Source organism: Pseudophryne corroboree, chromosome 6 (assembly GCF_028390025.1).
Source record: "Pseudophryne corroboree isolate aPseCor3 chromosome 6, aPseCor3.hap2, whole genome shotgun sequence".
Lineage (NCBI taxonomy): Eukaryota > Metazoa > Chordata > Amphibia > Anura > Myobatrachidae > Pseudophryne > Pseudophryne corroboree.
Window position 1 is genome coordinate 669,769,500 of NC_086449.1, and position 19,057 is coordinate 669,788,556.

At 46.3% G+C, this 19,057-nt stretch overlaps 1 protein-coding gene across 1 annotated transcript in view; it reads left to right on the plus strand.

The window, feature by feature from the left end:
* Nucleotides 1–10,463, plus strand: part of LOC134935563 (uncharacterized) — a 46,960-nt gene extending 36,497 nt beyond the window's left edge. The window contains exons 3-7 of the mRNA XM_063930545.1: nucleotides 7,646–7,832; nucleotides 7,998–8,517; nucleotides 8,591–9,086; nucleotides 9,178–9,303; nucleotides 9,381–10,463. Coding sequence (XP_063786615.1) covers nucleotides 8,828–9,086; nucleotides 9,178–9,303; nucleotides 9,381–10,291 — 1,296 coding nt within the window. The 5' untranslated portion in view covers nucleotides 7,646–7,832; nucleotides 7,998–8,517; nucleotides 8,591–8,827 and the 3' untranslated portion in view covers nucleotides 10,292–10,463. The remainder of the gene's footprint in view (nucleotides 1–7,645; nucleotides 7,833–7,997; nucleotides 8,518–8,590; nucleotides 9,087–9,177; nucleotides 9,304–9,380) is intronic.
* The last annotated feature ends 8,594 nt before the right edge of the window (nucleotides 10,464–19,057 follow it).

The window sequence follows — 19,057 nt, forward strand, 5'->3', positions numbered from 1 at the left end:
GTCACTCATATAATCCTCCACCATTCTTTCAATGGTGAGAGAATCATATGCAGTGACAGTAGACGAGATGTCAGTAATCGTTGGCAGGTCCTTCAGTCCGGACCAGATGTCAGCACTCGCTCCAGACTGCCCTGCATCACCGCCAGCGGGTGGGCTCGGAATTCTTAGCCTTTTCCTCGCACCCCCAGTTGCGGGAGAATGTGAAGGAGGAGATGTTGACGGGTCACGTTCCGCTTGACTTGACAATTTTCTCACCAGCAGGTCTTTGAACCTCTGCAGACTTGTGTCTTCTGGAAAGAGAGATACAACGTAGGTTTTAAATCTAGGATCGAGCACGGTGGCCAAAATGTAGTGCTCTGATTTCAACAGATTGACCACCCGTGAATCCTGTTAAGCGAATTAAGGGCTCCATCCACAAGTCCCACATGCCTAGCGGAATCGCTCTGTTTTAGCTCCTCCTTCAATGTCTCCAGCTTCTTCTGCAAAAGCCTGATGAGGGGAATGACCTGACTCAGGCTGGCAGTGTCTGAACTGACTTCACGTGTGGCAAGTTCAAAGGATTGCAGAACCTTGCACAACGTTGAAATCATTCTCCACTGCGCTTGAGTCAGGTGCATTCCCCCTCCTTTGCCTATATCGTGGGCAGATGTATAGGCTTGAATGGCCTTTTGCTGCTCCTCCATCCTCTGAAGCATATAGAGGGTTGAATTCCACCTCGTTACCTCCTCTTGCTTCAGATGATGGCAGGGCATCTCTTGCACGCCACTGTCGTTTTTTAAATAATTCTGCACCACCAAATTCAATGTATGTGCAAAACATGGGACGTGCTGGAATTTGCCCAGATGTAATGCACGCACAATATTGCTGGCGTTGTCCGATGTCACAAATCCCCAGGAGAGTCCAATTGGGGTAAGCCATTCTGCGATGATGTTCCTCAGTTTCCGTAAGAGGTTGTCAGCTGTGTGCCTCTTATGGAAAGCGGTGATACAAAGCGTAGCCTGCCTAGGAACGAGTTGGCGTTTCCGAGATGCTGCTACTTGTGCCGCTGCTGATGTTGTTGCTGCGGGAGGCAATACTTCTACCCAGTAGGCTGTCACAGTCATAAAGTCCTTAGTCTGCCCTGCTCCACTTGTCCACATGTCCGTGGTTAAGTGGACATTTGGTACAACTGCATTTTTTAGGACAGTGGTGACTCTTTTTCTGACGTCTGTGTAAATTTTCGGTATCGCCTGCCTAGAGAAATGGAACCTAGATGGTATTTGGTACCGGGGACACAGTACCTCAATCAAGTCTCTAGTTGCCTCTGAATTAACGGTGGATACCAGAACCACGTTTCTCACCGCCCAGGCTGCCAAAGCCTGAGTTATCCGCTTTGCAGCAGGATGACTGCTGTGATATTTCATCTTCCTCGCAAAGGACTGTTGGACAGTCAATTGCTTACTGGAAGTAGTACAAGTTGTCTTCCGACTTCCCCTCTGGGATGACGATCGACTCCCAGCAGCTACAACAGCAGCGCCAGCAGCAGTGGGCGTTACACTCAAGGATGTATCGGAGGAATCCCAGGCAGGAGAGGACTCGGCAGACGTGCCAGTGACATGGCCTGCAGGACTATTGGCTTTCCTGGGTAAGGAGGAAATTGACACTGAGGGAGTTGGTGGTGTGGTTTGCAGGAGCTTGGTTACAAGAGGAAGGGATTTAGTGGTCAGTGGACTGCTTCCGCTGTGACCCAAAGTTTTTGAACTTGTCAATGGCTTATGATGAATTCTCTGCAGGTGACGTATAAGGGAGGATGTTCCTCGGTGGTTAACGTCCTTACCCCTACTTATTACAGCTTAACAAAGGCAACACACGGCTTGACACCTGTTGTCCGCATTTGTGTTGAAATAATTCCACACCGAAGAGCTGATTTTTTTTGTATTTTGACCAGGCATGTCAATGGCCATATTCGTCCCACGGACAACAGGTGTCTACCCGGGTGCCTGACTTAAACAAACCACCTCACTATCAGAATCCTCCTTGTCAATTTCCTCCCCAGCGCCAGCAACACCCATATCCTCATCCTGGTGTACTTCAACAGTGACATCTTCAATTTGACTATCAGGAACTGGACTGCGGGTGCTCCTTCCAGCACTTGCAGGGGGCGTGCAAATGGTGGAAGGCGCAATCTCTTAACGTCCAGTGTTGGGAAGGTCAGGCATCGCAACCGACACAATTGGACTCTCCTTGGGGATTTGTGATTTAGAAGAACGCACAGTTCTTTGCTGTGCTTTTGCCAGCTTAAGTATTTTCATTTTTCTAGCGAGAGGATGAGTGCTTCCATCCTCATGTGAATCTGAACCACTAGCCATGAACATAGGCCAGGGCCTCAGCCGTTCCTTGCCACTCCGTGTCGTAAATGGCATATTGGCAAGTTTACGCTTCTCATCAGATGCTTTCAATTTTGATTTTTGGGTCATTTTACTAAACTTTTGTTTTTTGGATTTTACATGCTCTCTACTATGACATTGGGCATCGGCCTTGGCAGACGACGTTGATGGCATTTCATCGTCTCGGCCATGACTAGTGGCAGCAGCTTCAGCACGAGGTGGAAGTGGATCTTGATCTTTCCCTTTTTTAACCTCCACATTTTTGTTCTCCATTTTTTAATGTGTGGAATTATATGCCAGTATCAATAGCAATGGCCTACTACTATATATACTGCGCACAACTAAAATGCACCACAGGTATAGAATGTAGATGGATAGTATACTTAATGACGACACAGAGGTAGATACAGCAGTGGCCTTCCGTACCATACTGCTATATATAGTATACTGGTGGTCACTGTGTCAGCTAACTGCAAAACTAAAATGCACCACAGGTAAAGAATGTAGATGGATAGTATACTTAATGACGACACAGAGGTAGGTACAGCAGTGGCCTTCCGTACCGTACTGCTATATATAGTATACTGGTGGTCACTGTGTCAGCAAACTGCAAAACTAAAATGCACCACAGGTATAGAATGTAGATGGATAGTATACTTAATGACGACACAGAGGTAGGTACAGCAGTGGCCTTCCGTACTGTTCTGCTATATATAGTGTACTGGTGGTCACTGTGTCAGCAATCTGCAAAACTAAAATGCACCACAGGTATAGAATGTAGATGGATAGTATACTTAATGACGACACAGAGGTAGGTACAGCAGTGGCCTTCCATACCGTACTGCTATATATAGTATACTGGTGGACACTGTGTCAGCAAACTGCAAAACTAAAATGCACCACAGGTATAGAATGTAGATGGATAGTATACTTAATGACGACACAGAGGTAGGTACAGCAGTGGCCTTCCGTACCGTACTGCTATATATAGTATACTGGTGGTCACTGTATCAGCAAACTGCAAAACTAAAATGCACCACAGGTATAGAATGTAGATGGATAGTATACTTAATGAGGACACAGAGGTAGGTACAGCAGTGGCCTTCCGTACCGTACTGCTATATATAGTATACTGGTGGTCACTGTGTCAGCAAACTGCAAAACTAAAATGCACCACAGATATAGAATGTAGATGGATAGTATACTTAATGACGACACTGAGGTAGGTACAGCAGTGGCCTTCCGTACCGTACTGCTATATATAGTATACTGGTGGTCACTGTGTCAGCAAACTGCAAAACTAAAATGCACCACAGGTATAGAATGTAGATGGATAGTATACTTAATGACGACACAGAGGTAGGTACAGCAGTGGCCTTCCGTACCGTACTGCTATATATAGTATACTGTTGGTCACTGTGTCAGCAAACTGCAAAACTAAAATGCACTCCAGGTATAGAATGTAGATGGATAGTATACTTAATGACGACACAGAGGTAGGTACAGCAGTGGCCTTCCGTACCGTACTGCTATATATACTGGTGGTCACTGTGTCAGCATACTGCAAAACTGAAATGCACCACAGGTATAGAATGTAGATGGATAGTATACTTAATGACGACACAGAGGTAGGTACAGCAGTGGCCTTCCGTACCGTACTGCTATATATAGTATACTGGTGGTCACTGTGTCAGCAAACTGCAAAACTAAAATGCACCACAGGTATAGAATGTAGATGGATAGTATACTTAATGACGACACAGAGGTAGGTACAGCAGTGGCCTTCCGTACCGTACTGCTATATATAGTATACTGTTGGTCACTGTGTCAGCAAACTGCAAAACTAAAATGCACTCCAGGTATAGAATGTAGATGGATAGTATACTTAATGACGACACAGAGGTAGGTACAGCAGTGGCCTTCCGTACCGTACTGCTATATATACTGGTGGTCACTGTGTCAGCATACTGCAAAACTGAAATGCACCACAGGTATAGAATGTAGATGGATAGTATACTTAATGACGACACAGAGGTAGGTACAGCAGTGGCCTTCCGTACCGTACTGCTATATATAGTATACTGGTGGTCACTGTGTCAGCAAACTGCAAAACTAAAATGCACCACAGGTATAGAATGTAGATGGATAGTATACTTAATGACGACACAGAGGTAGGTACAGCAGTGGCCTTCCGTACCGTACTACTATATATACTGGTGGTCACTGTGTCAGCAAACTGCAAAACTGAAATGCACCACAGGTATAGAATCTAGATGGATAGTATACTTAATGACGACACAGAGGTAGGTACGGCAGTGGCCTACTGTACCGTAATGCTATATATTATATACTGGTGGTCAGCAAAACTCTGCACTGTACTCCTCCTATATAATATGATACTGGTGGTCCCCAGTCCCCACAATAAAGCAGCACACTGAGCACAAATATGGAGTGTTTTTCAGGCAGACAACGTATACTGGTGGTCACTGTCAGCAAAACTCTGCACTGTACTCCTGCTATATAATACAGCTGCTCCCCAGTCCACACAATTAAGCAGTGTGAGCACAGATATATGCAGCACACTGAGCACAGATATGGAGTGTTTTTCAGGCAGACAACGTATTACTGGTGGTCACTGTCAGCAAAACTCTGCACTGTACTCCTCCTATATACAGCTGCTCCCCAGTCCCCACAATTAAGTAATAAGCAAGCACAAAATATTTGCAATGCATCAACATAAACGGAGAGGACGCCAGCCACGTCCTCTCCCTAACATTTCCAATGCACGAGTGAAAATGGCGGCGTCGCGCGGCTGCTTATATAGAATCCGAATCTCGCGAGAATCCGACAGCGGGATGATGACGTTCGGGCGCGCTCGGGTTACCCGAGCCATACGGGAGAATCCGAGTATGGCTCGGACCCGTGTAAAAAGGGTGAAGTTCGGGGGGGGTTCGGTTTCCGAGAAACCGAACCCGCTCATCACTAATATATATATATATATATATATATATATACACATACATGCATACATATATATATATGGAGGCAGGACGGCACTCGTAGAGACTGGTATACCATAGAAAATCAGTACAGGACGCTGTAGCTGTTTGTCGACGTTTCAGAGTCTACAGTAACTCTGAAACGTTGTCAAACAGCTACAGCGTCCTGTGCAGATTTTCTATGGTGTATATATATATATATATATATATCAGGGATGTGCGGTGAGCTAAATGGCTCAGGAGGCACTGGCTTGCACCAGAGCCAGATTTACATGCAATATATGAGCCAAAGGGTACATCCGGGCATTATACACAGGTGCAGCAGTATAAACTTCTGGAAATTTGGTGAGTTTTGATCAGAGATGTGCGGGAAAGATAAGCAGGGGAGGCACTGTCTCACCTGTCATAGGGGTATATGCAATTCCGGACGAATTGCGCCTTTTTTACGTCCGTTTTCAAATTCGCCTGTACTCGACAGCCGCAGCCCTGTCGCCGGGACCATGAATTCACCATATGCAATGCAAAACGGATTCGACACTCCCCTTGGCAGATAACGGACCAATCGGCGAGTAGTGGGCGTCCTGAATTCGACTTCCCGCGTTTGCAGCCCTTTATTAGGGCTTGCTTGCTGCGTGCTCAGCAGCCATTTTGTGAACCTGCAAGAGGTGTGAGGAGGTGCAGAGCTAGCAAATTGGTTGTTTGCTGTGGTATCGTTTGGACACCCAGCAGGCTTTATTCCAGGACAGACAGGAGGATACCTGTTACCCCGGAGGAGAGTCGTTTTTGGAGCTATTTCTACATTTTTAGGTAAGTACCACATGTGGGTCTGGTGTTGCATGTATGCGTTTGTGTAGTGGGGGTTGCCATGAGGTGTACATGGGGTATTTGGGGTATGTCTTTGGGGTGTTTGGGGTATGTATATATATGTGTGCAGGTATGTGTATAGCTCCTGCTTGCATTGCTGCATTTTTTGGGGGGAGTTTTGTGTTTTAGGGTAGTTTTTCACGTTTTTTTTTCTTTTTCTTAAAATGACTTTTTGGGTCATGCTTTTGCATTGTTGTACCTCCAGAGTGTGCAGGGATGCTTTTTGGCTAGTTTGGGGTGATTTTAGTGTGTGTCGGTATCAATGCGGTCGACATGTCGTGTCGTTTGTTTGCTGAAACAGGTTTTTTCCCTCCTATTTTAGCACTGGTGTACCTCCAGAATGTGCAGGGATGCTTTTTGGCTTGTTTGGGGTGATTTGGAGCAAGTTTGTGTCAGACATGCGGTCGACATGCCGTGTCGTTTGTTTTCCAAACATGTTTTTTCCCTCCTATTTTAGCACTGGTGTACCTCCAGAATGTGCAAGGATGTTTTTTGGCTTGTTTGTGGTGATTTGGAGCAAGTGTGTGTCAGACATGCGGTCGACATGCCGTGTCGTTTGTTTGCCAAACTTGTTTTTTCCCTCCTATTTCAGCACTGGTGTACTTCCAGAATGTGCAGGGATGCTTTTTGGCTTGTTTGGGGTGATTTGGAGCAAGTTTGTGTCAGACATGCGGTCGACATGCCGTGTCGTTTGTTTGCCAAACTTGTTTTTTCCCTCCTATTTCAGCACTGGTGTACCTCCAGAATGTGCAGGGATGCTTTTTGGCTTGTTTGGGGTGATTTGGAGCAAGTTTGTGTCAGCCATGCGGTCGACATGCCGTGTCGTTTGTTTGCCAAACATGTTTTACCCTCCTATTTTAGCACTGGTGTACCTCCAGAATGTGCAGGGATGCTTTTTGGCTTGTTTGGGGTGACTTGGAGCAAGTTTGTGTCAGACATGCGGTCGACATGCCGTGTCGTTTGTTTGCCAAACATGTTTTTTCCCTCCTATTTTAGCACTGGTGTACCTCCAGAATGTGCAGGGATGCTTTTTGGCTTGTTTGGGGTGATTTGGGGCAAGTTTGTGTCAGACATGCGGTCGACATGCCGGGTCGTTTGTTTGCCAAACTTGTTTTTTCCCTCCTATTTCAGCACTGGTGTACCTCCAGAATGTGCAGGGATGCTTTTTGTCTAGTTTGGGGTGACTGTCAGCCATTTTGTGTGTGTCAGCCATTTTGTGTTAGCAGCGGTTGACCTCCAGTATGTGCAGGGATGCTTGTACGGGGTTTTTTTTTTTTTTTCAATTTTACCTTTTTATTTTTTGTGTTTGGTCCTGCTTGAGAACTGGGGACCCAGCAGCATGACGTGTGGTTGCATGTAATTTTGTAATGTGTGTTACATTTGTAAAAATATATATTTTTTTGCTTTTTACAACAGAGATGTCCAGGGACAAGCGGCCCCGATCCACCCCTTCCCCCCACCCCTCAGAAGAACTGTCCCTGCATAGCAACGAGGAGTGGGAGCCGACCCAGGAGGAGGATACGACCGACCAGGCATGCAGTGACCAGCCGCGGTCGTCAAGGGACCAAATGGAGAAGTCACAGAAAAAAAAAAGCCTAGAAAGGTACTGACAACACCTGCAGACACAATAGCATCCAACTTGACACACTCTAGTTTGCGCACTGCCATGCACACATACAGGTATCTTTGCGCACTGCCAGGGATACTGACACTCACAGGTACATACTGATCTTAGTAAATGCATGGGTTTTTTTTTTTTTCCCTAAAGGCAAGAAGCCAGCCAGAGGAGCAGTCGGAGGAGGAAGCCTCTGGTGAAGATGCAGGACGGAAAAAGCCGCGTGGACCCAGATACACTGAGGCGGAAAACTGTGCCCTAGTGGATGGCGTCGACAGGTCCTACGACGTTCTGTATGGACAAAGGGCACAGACCACAGCAGCAAAGACGAAGAGAAACATCTGGGATGCCATCGCGAGACAAGTCACTGCAGTATCTGGAAACTGCCGGAGCACCAGAAACTGCATGAAGCGGTACAGTGATTGCCGCAGACAGACCAAGAAGAAGATGGGGATTCAGCGCCGACATGAGACAGCTACGGGAGGTGGTCCGGCTCTCAATCTGAAGTGGCTACCCTGGGAGGAAGTTATTAAAAGGCGCATGAACCCTGCCATGGTCGAAGGAGTTCGCGGAGGTGTGGACTCCAGCCGTCCTGCTGGCTTTCCCGAGGAGGAAGAACCGCCCAGAAGACGGAAGACGGCGGGAGACAAGCAGTCCAAAAGGAGGCCTGATGGTAAGAATACATTCAGATGAGCTGTACTAAAAAAAAATTTATTTGTATTTGCTAATGTGATTTTTTTTTTCAGACACACCTGCCCAGGGGACATCACCTGCGCGCAGGACATCGCCAGCGCGCAGACCATCACCTGCGCAGCAAGCATCAGGAGCGCACAGATCATCACCTGCGCGCCACACATCGTCATCGCGCAGTAAGTCACCTGCGCGCCAGACTACGTCAGCGCGCAGACCATCACCTGCGCGGCTGAAATCAGCGCGCACAACGTCACCTGTGCGCCAGATACCGTCGGCGACCACACCACCAGATGGGCGCCAAACTACAGCTCAGGCCATCACCAGATCGTCATCTCTCCAGGAGCTCTGGGACTGTGACCGAAGAGCCTCAACAAGACACTACCCTTGTGGACCCATCACCCGAACTGTTTGAGTCTACAGGGTTAACGGATGAGACTTTTCTTGGGTTTGAAGACAGCCGTGCAGAAGTATCCAGCCAGACCCTTGAAAAGTCTCCACAATTGAGGACAAGTGAAGCTCCTGGAGCAGCGGCACCTCAGGATGGAGAAGGTTTGTATTTACTTTTTTTTTTTTTTTGGGGGGGGGGTGCACCAGTTTTGTATAGTTTATTAACTTAATTTTTTTTTTCTTTTGCAAACAGAGGTGCCACGGACCAGCAGCGGACTTGCATCGGGGATTGGTTCATTCTTCAGGCCGGATCTCCTACAGGATTCGTCAGAGGATGACGAGGTGGAAGTGCAGCAGCCTGCTATTTCTACATCCCTGTGTGAGTAAATATCGAATTGTGAGCCTTCAAACAAATGTATGATGAATGTGTATAATAATTTCTAATTTTCTTTTCAGCTGCACAAATGCAATTGGTGGCAGACGTCCAGGAAGGGCAGGATCCCTCAAATGTTCAGAGGGTAAACAACCTGGCAGCAGAGATGAATGTCAGCCAGGATAGTTTTCGGGTTGTCGTTGGAAGCAGACTGGACGCCATTGAGAGGACAATGGATAAGGTGGCAAACGGTCTGCTTGAAATGCAGAAGGCTCATGCCGACAGCGCGGCCGAAATGCAAAAGACCAGAAGAGAAGATCATAGGGAGACTATGGAAATCCTTCATATTCTGGCCCAATCCATCAACCGGCTGGTGGAGAACACATCATGCCTCGCACACAGCAATGACAACATGTCGGAGAGCCATCGACATTCCGCATCCAGCCAACAGATCATCGCAACCACACTGCAGATGATATACGATAAACTCCCAGAACCAGCTCATCAACAGGCTGGTGATCCACCACTTCCGCCATCACATGCCACATGGACGCCTCCTTCCCTTCCTCCACCAACATCCTGGTATAGACGGTCACAGATGTACCAAGGATATACAGGGATGTACCCCACTCACCAGATGCCTCCACCACCAACACCGGCCGCAACATCTACAGCCGCACGGGCACCGAGGCCCAGTCAACCCACTACCCAGCCGCCCAGGACATCGACGCCCCATCAGGGAGGAAGAAGAGGATCCGGACAGACATCCACCATGAGCCCGGTCGTATTATTTTATTTACTGTATATATGTTTTTCATGTATCCCTTTCTTCCCCTCCCATTATTTATTTATTTTTTCTTACTATTGTTTTATATGTGTTGGGCTCCCCCACCCGTTACCGGGTACTACCAAGGAGCTTTGTCTAGGCATACATGCGCGGGCATGTATGCGGGCGCGTGTGGTAATGGATGAAAGCTCCTGGCTACATGTATGATGGGCCAAAGAGCTATTCTGATACCACTTTTTTACCCCAAAAAAATTTTGGTATTGGTGTACAATAGGCTTTCACTGTTGTGTGAATTTACTATTCACTAGTGTTTGTTTTTGGCTTATTCATAGAATTGAATGGAAAATTGAAGTGGACGGCATAAGTTCGTGTTGTGCATACCAAGGTGAGTAGAGCCATGTTTCAATGTATATATTCAAGAAACTTTGGACCGCCTGCCTTTGTGGAACCACACAGCCCAGCAATGGGTCATGCTTGGCTGTGTGGTTCCACAAATGTTAGTGTGTCAAAGTGCTGACCTCTGACACCACTATTCCACTATGGACCGCCTGCCTTTGTGGAACCACACAGCCCAGCAATGGGTCATGCTGGGCTGTGTGGTTCCACAAATGTTAGCGTGTCAAAGTGCTGACCACTGACACCACTATTCCACTTTGGACCGCCTGCCTTTGTGGAACCACACAGCCCAGCAATGGGTCATGCTGGGCTGTGTGGTTCCACAAATGTTAGCGTGTCAAAGTGCTGACCACTGACACCACTATTCCACTTTGGACCGCCTGCCTTTGTGGAACGACACAGCCCAGCAATGGGTCATGCTGGGCTGTGTGGTTCCACAAATGTTCTTGGGAAAGGAATGAACATGACATTAGTGTCTTTACTTAATATGCTTTTTTTTTTTTCATTTCCCCACAGATATCTATCTACACAAGAAAAGAATGTAAAGAAGAACAAACTACTTTTTTGTTTTATTACCTTTCAATTTTTATTTCAAAAATAAAATACAATTTTTCTTCAATAACTTTTTAAAAAGAGAAGTTTTCTGTGGTTTTTATTTAAATTATTAGTAAATACAATGTTAAATATGATATGCAGTGGAATTGTGTTAGGTCGCCCATGGTACAGCAGGGGAACTGTTGTGTCCCTCTTCATCCATGAGGATTCAAGCCACTTGGGAAGGATACTCCGCAAGACCTGTGGAAGAGAACAGTATGAGGTTCCTGCTATTGGTAATAGTGTCACCCTGGTACAGAAAAGAAGAGGTACAATCAACACGACACAAGCAGGTTACAGTGGGCCCAAATGCAACCCTCCGGCACTTGAGAAACTACACATCCAAGCATGCCCTGACAGAGCGTAAGCATTGCTGTCAGGGTATGATTGGATGTGCAGTTTTTCAAATGCCAGAGGGCTGCACTTGGGACACGCCGGGGTGACTTTGGATAAGAGGGAGTTTTGGGCAATACATCTCACCTGAGGGGGGTTGTCAGCTACAAGGCGGAGGGTCAGGTCCACATCACAAGTAGGTCGCCCATGGAACATCAGGAGCAATGTCTTGTCTCTTGACATCCACTCTACTTGGGAAGGATACTCCGCAAGACCTGTGGAAGAGAACAGTATGAGGTTCCAGCTATTGGTGATAGTGTCACCCTGGTACAGAAAAGAAGAGGTACAATCAACACGACACAAGCAGGTTACAGTGGGCCCAAATGCAACCCTCCGGCACTTGAGAAACTTAGTCTGCCCTGCTCCACTTGTCCACATGTCCGTGGTTAAGTGGACATTTGGTACAACTGCATTTTTTAGGACACTGGTGACTCTTTTTCTGACGTCTGTGTACATTTTCGGTATCGCCTGCCTAGAGAAATGGAACCTAGATGGTATTTGGTACCGGGGACACAGTACCTCAATCAAGTCTCTAGTTGCCTCTGAATTAACGGTGGATACCGGAACCACGTTTCTCACCACCCAGGCTGCTGAGACCTGAGTTATCTGCTTTGCAGCAGGATGACTGCTGTGATATTTCATCTTCCTCGCAAAGGACTGTTGGACAGTCAATTGCTTACTGGAAGTAGTACAAGTGGTCTTCCGACTTCCCCTCTGGGATGACGATCGACTCCCAGCAGCTACAACAGCAGCGCCAGCAGCAGTAGGCGTTACACTCAAGGATGCATCGGAGGAATCCCAGGCAGGAGAGGACTCGTCAGACTTGCCAGTGACATGGCCTGCAGGACTATTGGCTTTCCTGGGTAAGGAGGAAATTGACACTGAGGGAGTTGGTGGTGTGGTTTGCAGGAGCTTGGTTACAAGAGGAAGGGATTTAGTGGTCAGTGGACTGCTTCCGCTGTCACCCAAAGTTTTTGAACTTGTCACTGGCTTATGATGAATTCTCTGCAGGTGACGTATAAGGGAGGATGTTCCGAGGTGGTTAACGTCCTTACCCCTATTTATTACAGCTTAACAAAGGCAACACATGGCTTGACACCTGTTGTCCGCATTTGTGTTGAAATAATTCCACACCGAAGAGCTGATTTTTTTTGTATTTTAACCAGGCATGTCAATGGCCATATTCGTCCCACGGACAACAGGTGTCTCCCCGGGTGCCTGACTTAAACAAACCACCTCACCATCAGAATCCTCCTTGTCAATTTCCTCCCCAGCGCCAGCAACACCAATATCCTCATCCTGGTGTACTTCAACAGTGACATCTTCAATTTGACTATCAGGAACTGGACTGCGGGTGCTCCTTCCAGCACTTGCAGGGGGCGTGCAAATGGTGGAAGGTGCAATCTCTTCCCGTCCAGTGTTGGGAAGGTCAGGCATCGCAACCGACACAATTGGACTCTCCTTGGGGATTTGTGATTTAGAAGAACGCACAGTTCTTTGCTGTGCTTTTGCCAGCTTAAGTCTTTTCATTTTTCTAGCGAGAGGATGAGTGCTTCCATCCTCATGTGAATCTGAACCACTAGCCATGAACATAGGCCAGGGCCTCAGCCGTTCCTTGCCACTCCGTGTCGTAAATGGCATATTGGCAAGTTTACGCTTCTCATCAGACGCTTTCAATTTTGATTTTTGGGTCATTTTACTGAACTTTTGTTTTTTGGATTTTACATGCTCTCTACTATGACATTGGGCATCGGCCTTGGCAGACGACGTTGATGGCATTTCATCGTCTCGGCCATGACTAGTGGCAGCAGCTTCAGCACGAGGTGGAAGTGGATCTTGTTCTTTCCCTTTTTTAACCTCCACATTTTTGTTCTCCAATTTTTAATGTGTGGAATTATATGCCAGTATCAATAGCAATGGCCTACTACTATATATACTGCGCACAACTAAAATGCACCACAGGTATAGAATGTAGATGGATAGTATACTTAATGACGACACAGAGGTAGATACAGCAGTGGCCTTCCGTACCGTACTGCTATATATAGTATACTGGTGGTCACTGTGTCAGCAAACTGCAAAACTAAAATGCACCACAGGTATAGAATTTACTTAATGACGACACAGAGGTAGGTACAGCAGTGGCCTTCCGTACCGTACTGCTATATATAGTATACTGGTGGTCACTGTCTCAGCAAACTGCAAAACTAAAATGCACCACGGGTATAGAATGTAGATGGATAGTATACTTAATGACGACACAGAGGTAGGTACAGCAGTGGCCTTCAGTACCGTACTGCTATATATAGTATACTGGTGGTCACTGTGTCAGCAAACTGCAAAACTAAAATGCACCACAGGTATAGAATGTAGATGGATAGTATACTTAATGACGACACTGAGGTAGGTACAGCAGTGGCCTTCCGTACCGTACTGCTATATATAGTGTACTGGTGGTCACTGTGTCAGCAAACTGCAAAACTAAAATGCACCACAGGTATAGAATGTAGATGGATAGTATTCTTAATGACGACACAGAGGTAGGTACAGCAGTGGCCTTCCGTACCGTACTGCTATATATAGTATACTGGTGGTTACTGTGTCAGCAAACTGCAAAACTAAAATGCACTACAGGTATAGAATGTAGATGGATAGTATACTTAATGACGACACAGAGGTAGGTACAGCAGTGGCCTTCCGTACCGTACTGCTATATACACTGGTGGTCACTGTGTCAGCAACTGCAAAACTGAAATGCACCACAGGTATAGAATGTAGATGGATAGTATACTTAATGACGATACAGAGGTAGGTACAGCAGTGGCCTTCCGTACCGTACTGCTATATATAGTATACTGGTGGTCACTGTGTCAGCAAACTGCAAAACTAAAATGCACCACAGGTATAGAATGTAGATGGATAGTATACTTAATGACGACAAAGAGGTAGGTACAGCAGTGGCCTTCCGTACCGTACTGCTATATATACTGGTGGTCACTGTGTCAGCAAACTGCAAAACTGAAATGCACCACAGGTATAGAATCTAGATGGATAGTATACTTAATGACGACACAGAGGTAGGTACAGCAGTGGCCTACTGTACCGTAATGCTATATATTATATACTGGTGGTCACTGGTCAGCAAAACTCTGCACTGTACTCCTCCTATATAATATGATACTGGTGGTCCCCAGTCCCCACAATAAAGCAGCACACTGAGCACAGATATGGAGTGTTTTTCAGGCAGACAACGTATACTGGTGGTCACTGTCAGCAAAACTCTGCACTGTACTCCTGCCTTATAATACAGCTGCTCCCCAGTCCACACAATTAAGCAGTGTGAGCACAGATATATGCAGCACACTGAGCACAGATATGGAGTGTTTTTCAGGCAGACAACGTATTACTGGTGGTCACTGTCAGCAAAACTCTGCACTGTACTCCTCCTATATACAGCTGCTCCCCAGTCCCCACAATTAAGTAATAAGCAAGCACAAAATATTTGCAATGCATCAACATAAACGGAGAGGACGCCAGCCACGTCCTCTCCCTAACATTTCCAATGCACGAGTGAAAATGGCGGCGACGCGCGGCTGCTTATATAGAATCCGAATCTCGCGAGAAGCCGACAGCGGGATGATGACGTTCGGGCGTGCTCGGGTTACCCGAGCCATACGGGAGAATCCGAGTATGGCTCGGACCCGTGTAAAAAGGGTGAAGTTCGGGGGGGTTCGGTTTCCAAGAAACCGAACCCGCTCATCACTAATATATATATATATATATATATATATATATACACATACATGCATACATATATATATATATGGAGGCAGGACGGCACTCGTAGAGACTGGTATACCATAGAAAATCAGTACAGGACGCTGTAGCTGTTTGTCGACGTTTCAGAGTCTACAGTAACTCTGAAACGTTGTCAAACAGCTACAGCATCCTGTGCAGATTTTCTATGGTGTATATATATATATATATATCAGGGATGTGCGGTGAGCTAAATGGCTCAGGAGGCACTGGCTTGCACCAGAACCAGATTTACATGCAATATATGAGCCAAAGGGTACATCTGGGCATTATACACAGGTGCAGCAGTATAAACTTCTGGAAATTTGGTGAGTTTTGATCAGAGATGTGCGGGAAAGATAAGCAGGGGAGGCACTGTCTCACCTGTCATAGGGGTATATGCAATTCCGGACGAATTGCGCCTTTTTTACGTCCGTTTTCAAATTCGCCTGTACTCGACAGCCGCAGCCCTGCCGCCGGGACCATGAATTCACCATATGCAATGCAAAACGGATTCGACACTCCCCTTGGCGGATAACGGACCAATCGGCGAGTAGTGGGCGTCCTGAATTCGACTTCCCGCCGTTTGCAGCCCTTTATTAGGGCTTGCTTGCTGCGTGCTCAGCAGCCATTTTGTGAACCTGCAAGAGGTGTGAGGAGGTGCAGAGCTAGCAAATTGGTTGTTTGCTGTGGTATCGTTTGGACACCCAGCAGGCTTTATTCCAGGACAGACAGGAGGATACCTGTTACCCCGGAGGAGAGTCGTTTTTGGAGCTATTTCTACATTTTTAGGTAAGTACCACATGTGGGTCTGGTGTTGCATGTATGCGTTTGTGTAGTGGGGGTTGCCATGAGGTGTACATGGGGTATTTGGGGTATGTCTTTGGGGTGTTTGGGGTATGTATATATATGTGTGCAGGTATGTGTATAGCTCCTGCTTGCATTGCTGCATTTTTTGGGGGGGAGTTTTGTGTTTTAGGGTAGTTTTTCACGGTTTTTTTTCTTTTTCTTAAAATGACTTTTTGGGTCATGCTTTTGCATTGTTGTACCTCCAGAGTGTGCAGGGATGCTTTTTGGCTAGTTTGGGGTGATTTTAGTGTGTGTCGGTATCAATGCGGTCGACATGTCTTGTCGTTTGTTTGCTGAAACAGGTTTTTTCCCTCCTATTTTAGCACTGGTGTACCTCCAGAATGTGCAGGGATGCTTTTTGGCTTGTTTGGGGTGATTTGGAGCAAGTTTGTGTCAGACATGCGGTCGACATGCCGTGTCGTTTGTTTGCCAAACATGTTTTTACTAGTGATGAGCGGGTTCGGTTTCTCGGAATCCGAACCCGCCGAACTTCAGCTTTTTTTACACGGGGCCGAGCAGGCTCGGATCCTCCCGCCTTGCTCGGTTAACACGAGCGCGCCCGAACGTCATCATCCCGCTGTCGGATTCTCGCGAGGCTCGGATTCTATCGCGAGACTCGGATTCTATATAAGGAGCCGCGCGTCGCCGCCATTTTCACACGTGCATTGAGATTGATAGGGAGAGGACGTGGCTGGCGTCCTCTCCATTTATAGAGAAGAGAGTAGAGAGTTAGAGACACTATTTACTAATTTTGGGGAGCATATTAGGACTGGAGTACTACTACTTGCTGATAGTGTGACCAGTGACCATTGACCACCAGTTTAATTAATCCGTTCTCTGCCTGAAAAAAAACGATACACAGTGTGACACAGTCACATACCATATCTGTGCTCAGCCTCAGTGTGCTGCATCATCATATGTAATACTGTATATCTGACTGTGCTGAGTGCTCACTGCTCACACAGCTTAATTGTGGGGGAGACTGGGGAGCAGTTAGAGCAGGAGTACATAAATAATATATTTTAAGTACAGTGCACACTTTTGCTGCCAGAGTGCCACACTGCCAGTGTGACTGACCAGTGACCACACTGACCACCAGTATATTGTGATTGTCTGCTTAGGACGGAGTACTACTTGCTGATAGTGTGACCAGTGACCAGTGACCACCACCAGTTTAATTAATCCGTTCTCTGCCTGAAAAAAAATGATACACAGTGTGACACAGTCACATACCATATCTGTGCTCAGCCCAGTGTGCTGCATCATATGTAATACTGTATATCATTATCTGACTGTGCTGAGTGCTCACTGCTCACACAGCTTAATTGTGGGGGAGACTGGGGAGCAGTTATAGCAGGAGTACATATTTTAAGTACAGTGCACACTTTTGCTGCCAGAGTGCCACTGCCAGTGTGACTGACCAGTGACCACTGACCACCAGTATATTGTGATTGTCTGCTGACCACCAGTATATTGTGATTGTCTGCCTGAAAAAGTTAAACACTCGTCGTGTGGTGTTTTTATAAACGCATTCTGCAGACAGTGTCCAGCAGGTCCGTCATTACATAATATATACCTGTCCGGCTGCAGTACTAGTGTGATATATATATATTTTAATTTTATCTCATTATCATCCAGTCTATATTAGCAGCAGACACAGTACGGTAATCCACAGCTGTAGCTACCTCTGTGTCGGCAGTCGCTCGTCCATCCATAATTGTATACCACCTACCCGTGGTTTTTTTTTTCTATCTTCTTGATACTAGTAGCTTACTTTAGGAGTCTGCAGTGCTGACAGACAGTGTCCAGCAGGTCCGTCATTACATAATATATACCTGTCCGGCTGCAGTACTAGTGTGATATATATATATATTTTAATTTTATCTCATTATCATCCAGTCTATATTAGCAGCAGACACAGTACGGTAGCCCACGGCTGTAGCTACCTCTGTGTCGGCAGTCGCTCGTCCATCCATAATTGTATACCACCTACCCGTGTTTTTTTTTTTTTCTATCTTCTTGATACTAGTAGCTTACTTTAGGAGTCTGCAGTGCTGACAGACAGTGTCCAGCAGGTCCGTCATTACATAATATATACCTGTCCGGCTGCAGTACTAGTGTGATATATATATATATATATATATTTTAATTTTATCTCATTATCATCCAGTCTATATTAGCAGCAGACACAGTACGGTAGTCCACGGCTGTAGCTACCTCTGTGTCGGCAGTCGCTCGTCCATCCATAATTGTATACCACCTACCCGTGGTTTTTTTTTTTCTATCTTCTTGATACTAGTAGCTTACTTTAGGAGTCTGCAGTGCTGACAGACAGTGTCCAGCAGGTCCGTCATTACATAATATATACCTGTCCGGCTGCAGTACTAGTGTGAGATATATATATATTTTAATTTTATCTCATTATCATCCAGTCTATATTAGCAGCAGACACAGTACGGTAGTCCACGGCTGTAGCTACCTCTGTGTCGGCAGTCGCTCGTCATCCATAAGTATACTAGTATCCATCCATCTCCATTGTTTACCTGAGGTGCCTTTTAGTTGTGCCTATTAAAATATGGAGAACAAAAATGTTGAGGTTCCAAAAATAGGGAAAGATCAAGATCCACTTCCACCTCGTGCTGAAACTGCTGCCACTAGTCATGGCCGAGACGATGAAATTCCATCAACGTCGTCTGCCAAGGCCGATGCCCAATGTCATAGTACAGAGCATGTAAAATCCAAAACACCAAATATCAGTAAAAAAAGGACTCAAAAATCTAAAATAAAATTGTCGGAGGAGAAGCGTAAACTTGCCAATATGCCATTTACCACACGGAGTGGCAAGGAACGGCTGAGGCCCTGGCCTATGTTCATGGCTAGTGGTTCAGCTTCACATGAGGATGGAAGCTCTCAGCCTCTCGCTAGAAAAATGAAAAGACTCAAGCT